We start from the raw sequence: 6,593 nt of genomic DNA on the forward strand, positions 1-6,593 counted from the left end.
TTCGAAAAATAGTTTCGAAAAGTTTACTTCCGGTTTTAACCATTATTTTTTATTTATTTTTCAAAATTGATTTCTTCGCTGAAAAGATCATTAAAAATTCTATACAAAACGCTTGGTTTAATAATAAGTTATATATTTAAATTATTCGATATTCGAGTTTAAAAAAATCGGAATTTCAATTACGGTAATTTTTGAAAAGCTCATAATTTTTAAAATAAACGTCATATATAAAAAATATTTGGCGTCCGGTTTTATACCTACTAGAAGAAGAACTAAACCAAATATAAACAAATTCGGGAACCTCACTTTTTTTTTCCTGTCCGCTTCATATGAAATGCCCCTAAAAGTCAAACATCGTAACACCTCCGGAAAAGTTCGGACACCTCTTCAACCTCCAACTTTGATATTGTTAGCTTAGGTAGCAATCCTTTAATGTAAATACGAGGTTTGCGAATTTAGCCGGCGATATTAGATAAATTAGCAATTTTTTTTTTTTAGAACTTTAGACTATTTTCCAACAATTTCCACGCTCGAACTACTATTAATTTATACATACCCCTTCAATAACATATATAATATGACTGACTACATACATAAGTGCATGTTTTGTTGACACAGATCTACCCCGACGAAGGCCACAACTTCGAGCGCTCCACCATCCACCTGCACAAGGCCATGGAACAGTTCTTCGACGAGTGCTTCGGGCCCGTGGAGGTCGCCGACTGGGACGTCGGCGGGGTGGGGGGGCTGTTCCCCTTCCGTGACTAGTGCGAGGAGGGGGGGTTCTTATCTTGCTAGAGCTGAGCTTGCTTCCTCTCATACAACTGTGATGCTGAGCTCTCTCTTGTAACTAGTGCTGTCTTTAGAGGATTATCCTCTCTTGCCACTAGTCTGGTGCTGAAGGACCCTCCCTGTTTCGAATATAGTGGGCATCGATGACTTTAACACTAACGCTTCTAGAGAATTTTATTTTTTGCGACTAGTGTGGTATCAAGTTCCTCCTAAAACAACTAGTGATACTGGAACAGAATTATTCCTGGTGTCGTAAACGTTCATAATCTTTGACTTTACAACTCAAACAATTTAATAGTGCAAAAACCGCAAAGAAATCTGCGTAATATCCTAATATAATTCGGCGTAGAACCCCGTTATTCCTGAACCGATTTGGAATATCGTCACTACCTACCTACCTATCTGAAAGATATAGTAGGTATCAAACAGAGAAACTGCAAAGAGTTTCTAGGGATATAAGAAATGAATGATATTGAGCATTAAATAACACCAATCTCAATTGATTCTAATGCAGATGTAGGTAAGTACTTAATGTAATATAGTATCAAAGCATTATTGGTGGCGAAAAACAGATGGACAATACCTACAGGCACTGTATACGTATTAACTAAATTTTGTAGAATGAAAAAAAAACGAAAAGACAAATTAAATAGGTACTTCCAAAATAAAAGAAAGTTGGATGTTGAGTGGCAAAAACTATGCAGACGTTGTTTTCAGAAGATGGATACCTGAATCGTGGATTATTGGGAAATTAAAGAACCGTGAACCATTATCCTATTAACACATTCAGTGCCGAAAACCCGACTATCGGGTATTTTATGATTTCGTTCCCAGGCCGGACGACCCGGTAGTCGGGATCGTGGTACTACAGCTTTATATGACGAAATTGTTGTGGTCTGGCGCGGATGTCTTGTTTGGCTGGGTGGCAAGGAAAGTGTTAATAAGGTGGTTTTAATGATGTTTCCTGATATATATTTTTTAAATCTAGCCTATCGAGAGTTTAATTTTGTGAACGATACGAATATTCAGATTGTCGTCATTATATATATTTGCTAGGGCGCAAATAAATGGTTACGATAATTCCTCTTATCTTCTATTTACCTAAGTGTCACTAAAATTAGTGAATTAATAAGTGTTCATTGTTATTAACTTGAGAAAACTGGAAACCTAAAAACGTTCAAGACTTAGATAAATTAACATTCAACGTAAAAAGAAACTTGTGGAGAAGATTTACAAAGAAACATTGTAGAATGAATCAGTAAGATTTTCAGGGCTCTTAGCTAGTTTGGCCCAGTAATTGGTTCTGAATTACTAAAACCAAGGCACAGTGATGCTTGTATCTATAGTTCGTTTTTTTTTTAGCATTAGAAAGAACTTGCAAGAAGGTAAGCGATCTTGACATGTCTTTTAATTGAAAAACGCTTTTTAAAAATCAAAAACTATTACTTATGACAGCAGAAGAATATAAATGATCGTATTAGATTCATAATTATTACATATTTGCCGTAACTTATTTTAAATGTGTTTTTTAATTAAAAGACACATCAAGATTGTTTACCTTATTTCTAATGCTAAAAAAACGAACTATAGATTATTCTAGATTATACAATTATGTACTGAACATAGCACAATTTTGACCAAAACTTTAAGATAGTTAAGAGATGAGGTAGAAAGTCTGCTAATAGTATTGGTGCCATTCGTGTTCTCATGACGAAATATCTGGTCTAGTCTTCTTAAGGTTTTGATCAAATTATAGCTTAAGCCATTCCTAAGATTGGGTTTAAAATTCTATAATAACTAAAGTTATCACTGTTATCAGTTAAACTACAAATATCAGTTTTACTTTATGTTTAATTAGTTTTGGTTAGTTGAGGACCAAAATCCAATTAACTTGTATTTGAATGACATTTTTAAACAAAATAAAGCCAAACCTGCACTTCCCGAGAGAATTGGATTGATAAATCTTTGTGTGATAAATATTTAAGGAGTAATGGCTGTTTCAAGTACTTATAAGAATAATTTTTAGTTTTCCCTTGTTTACCGGATTGCCCCAAAATGGTGGGTAATGAATGTATTTGCGTTGTTTAAAGTTTTTTTTTTTTTTCATCTTTGATATTGTGTGTAGCCTAAATGGCATTATGAATGTTGACATGATTAATAATGAAATGTCTTTAGATTAATTTAATCGCGAATTATTGACGGTTTTTGGAAATTAAATACCTAACCAGTATTATTTATTATTTTCTCACAACTTTACATAAAGTATTTCGTAACAATAACATATAAAATGTTTTTCTAGTTGTATCATATCCCTTATTTGAAAGAATGTTGAAGATTGTGAATAAATCTAAACCTTTGAAGCCTAAATGTTAGACTTTATTGTGAAACAATAAAATAAAGTACGACGGTTAAAATAGATATTTAAAGAGATAAATGTAGTATTTTATTAGATGTTTAAATTGAACTCAAGTTTGTGAACAGATTGACGAATAATCCTTACTTACTGCGAAATCAATTGTTCACTGGCTTGACGATGGGATAACAACTCCCGAAAATTTTCTTATGATTATTATAAGGAAGGAAATTCTATTTTATCGTGTAACGTATCAAGATCTTTATCTATACTATTTCTATGTCGCTTTCAATGTCATCGTAAAATAGCTTTAAATATAGTTCCCTTAAATCCTTACCTTGATAAGACAGTCTTTAATATACAAACGACTTTTTAGTGTACACGGTCCTACTGTCGCCCATCGCGTACTCGGTACAACTTCAACACATATTTAGAAAGCTTGAAACTATAATGTATGTATTTTATTACCATTGGATGACTACAAGTATATCGAAGTGTTATTTCTGAGTACTGTACTTTAAAGTCATTTGTAAAATAAAGAATAACTAATAGATTGTACGAGTAACTTACATCCGCATGAACTTTAAACCGCCTAAAATTCACAATATCTACATTCTATTTTTGCCACAAATGTGCGAGTCGATGGAGGAAACAATATCAAGAAGTAAAGTGTCATTCAATAGAACTTGCTAACTATGTAAACAAACTGCCATACTAAAATTGACACTGAATGTCAAATTCCTAGTAACTTTTGTTTACATAGTTAGCAAGTTCTATTGAATGACACTTTATGTATAAACCTTTACCTAATTCAAATAACCTACTCATTTCGAGGTATTTCGCACACAAATCTCATTAGACACCGATTAGAAATAGAAAGACGCATAATCGGTGATTGAACGGAATTATTTTGTTTCCTAGTCGTTGTTTTATTCATATTATGTGTTCCGTTCCACGTCTGAGATCTTCATTGAGAGCGTAACGCCTCCGGTGACCGATAGATGCCGCTAGCGTCTATGTAGTCGCTCCGCCGCCTCGCCGTGACGTAGTTCCGCTTCCCTTTCCTGCAAACAGACGCCCGCCCCCCGCCACTCGCCGCCGCTATGTCATTGTTTCGTCGACCGTCCTGACCGATGGTTCGCAAATTTTTTTTGCGAACATTTTTGCAGCATGGCGCTTTAAAAATTTCCGATCCAAAGTTTGTTCGATTAAATAGCGAGATATAGCCAGAGATCGCCACTACTAGTCTTTTGGCGGTCTCGGGATCGATCTTCCAACGGTGCTTTTCGATTCTACCCACTTTTTTCTTGCTAAATTATCTTTTACATGCCATGCTGCTAAAATCGTTACCGTTAACTCGCATTTTCGAGAGTGAAGTAGGAAGTGCGTCAACAAGTAGTTTCAAGTGTCGTTTGTTACAACGCGTGGTAACGTAAGTCGCTCCGCATCGGAGAGGAACGTGCGTCATCGTGCCTGCCGCGGGGAGCGGGGCCGGCCCGGCGCGGTGGGGTGCCGGGGCCGCGCTGCAATAGGATAGGTTTGGATTGTCTCAAACCATCTGGTAAGGCAGTTTAATGATATTCTAGCTGTATTTGGCGTTCGGAAGCGCATTGCGAATGCCTACTTGGACGCTAAAGCCCCGGTTCTCGTCCGATTACCGCAGGTGTCGGCCGAGGTCGGTGCTCGTGCTCGGAGCCCGGGAGTATTACCTCGTGTTGTTAGTTTCCGACGCGACAGTTCGTGTCGTTCGCCGCGTCGGCGCTGTCGACTTTCTCTTGTCGTCCGAGGTGACTCCGAGATGCCGCGACGCTGCGGGCCGGCGCCCGAGGTGTCGCGGCGCAGGCGCTTCCGGTCCGCGGGACTCCGAGAGACGTCACGCGCCCGCTCCTGTTGCTGCGGTCGCGGCGCGGGTGGATCGCGGACCTCTCGGTCCCGTCCTGGCGCCAAGGTGAAGGCGGACCGGACCACGGGGAGCACGCTACTGCATCTCGACTGCTCAAAGTGGAAGGAAGGTAAGTTACGTGGAAGCCACTCTGTGGAAACACTACGAGTACAGCGGCGGGGCCGTTCGCCGCGCCGGTTGCCATCTATCAAGGCGTCGGGCAACAGTGTCGCCGTGATGTTGCGTGCAACTACGCCACCATGGTGGCGCCAGTCGCCACGCGCACGCCTCCCCCCCTGTGCCGGCGAAAGACGCTACGGTGGCGCTGCCCGCCACGCGCATCGGCGCCTCCTGAGCCGGCAACGTCCATCACGCGCATCGGCGCCTCCCGAGCTGGCGGTGGCTGCGCATCGGCGCCTCTTGAGCTGGCCGCCACCATGGCGCCTCACGCACCAGCGAAACAGTGGCGGGCCGCCACGATGGCAGCACCCGCCTCACGCGTCGGCGCCTCTCGAGCTGGCCGCCACGATGGCGCCTCTCGCCTCACCAGCGCCCCCTGAGCCAGTGGCGGCCGCCACGATGGCGCCGCCCACCTCACGCTCCGGTGCCACCCGAGCCGGCCGCCACGATGGCGCCTCTCGCCTCACGCACCGGCGCCTCCCGAGCTGGCCGCCACGATGGCACCTCTCGCATCACGCGCCGGCGCCTCCCGAGCTGGCGGTGGCTGCCGCCACGATGGCGCTTCTCGCGTCACGCGCCGGCGCCTCCCAAGCTGTCGGTGGCTGCCGCCACGATGGCGCCTCTCGCGTCACGCGCCGGCGCCTCCCGAGCTGGCGGTGGCTGCCGCCACGATGGCGCTTCTCGCATCACGCGCCGGCGCCTCCCAAGCTGTCGGTGGCTGCCGCCACGATGGCGCCTCTCGCGTCGCACGCCGGCGCCACCCGAGCTGGCGGTGGCTGCCGCCACGATGGCGCCTCCCGCGTCACGCGTCGGCGCCTCTGCCGCCACGATGGCGCTTCTCGCGTCACGCGCCGGCGCCTCCCGAGATGTCGGTGGCTGCCGCCACGATGGCGCCTCTCGCATCACGCGCCGGCGCCTCCTGAGCTGGCGGTGGCTGCCGCCACGATGGCGCTTCTCGCGTCACGCGCCGGCGCCTCCCGAGCTGTTGGTGGCTGCCGCCACGATGGCGCCACCCGAGCTGGCGGTGGCTGCCGCCACGATGGCGCTTCTCGCGCCACGCGCCGGCGCCTCCCGAGCTGTTGGTGGCTGCCGCCACGATGGCGCCACCCGAGCTGTCGGTGGCTGCCGCCACGATGGCGCCTCTCGCGTCACGCGCCGGCGCCTCCCGAGCTGGCGATGGCTGCCGCCGCGATGGCGCCTCTCGCGTCACGCGCCGGCGCCTCCCGAGCTGGCGGTGGCTGCCGCCACGATGGCGCCGCCCACCTCACGCACCGGCACCTTCCGAGCGGCGGCGGTTGCCATGATAGCGCCGGCAATTACGTCGATGCTGCAAGTACGACGCTGTCGTCCTTTGCAATAGCACCCATGTTCTGTTCGTAAGAAAAC

The 6,593-nt window shown here is 45.7% G+C and overlaps 1 protein-coding gene across 3 annotated transcripts in view; it reads left to right on the forward strand.

Moving 5' to 3' along the window:
* Positions 1-1,073, forward strand: part of LOC134657798 (inactive dipeptidyl peptidase 10) — a 407,506-nt gene extending 406,433 nt beyond the window's left edge. For all 3 annotated transcript variants that reach the window (XM_063513352.1, XM_063513353.1, XM_063513351.1), the window contains exon 18: positions 619-1,073. In XM_063513352.1, coding sequence (XP_063369422.1) covers positions 619-768 — 150 coding nt within the window. In that variant the 3' untranslated portion in view covers positions 769-1,073. The remainder of the gene's footprint in view (positions 1-618) is intronic.
* Positions 1,074-6,593: the final 5,520 nt, after the last annotated feature.

The sequence above is a fragment of the Cydia amplana genome, chromosome 21 (genome assembly GCF_948474715.1).
Source record: "Cydia amplana chromosome 21, ilCydAmpl1.1, whole genome shotgun sequence".
In the NCBI taxonomy this organism is placed as follows: Eukaryota; Metazoa; Arthropoda; class Insecta; order Lepidoptera; family Tortricidae; genus Cydia; species Cydia amplana.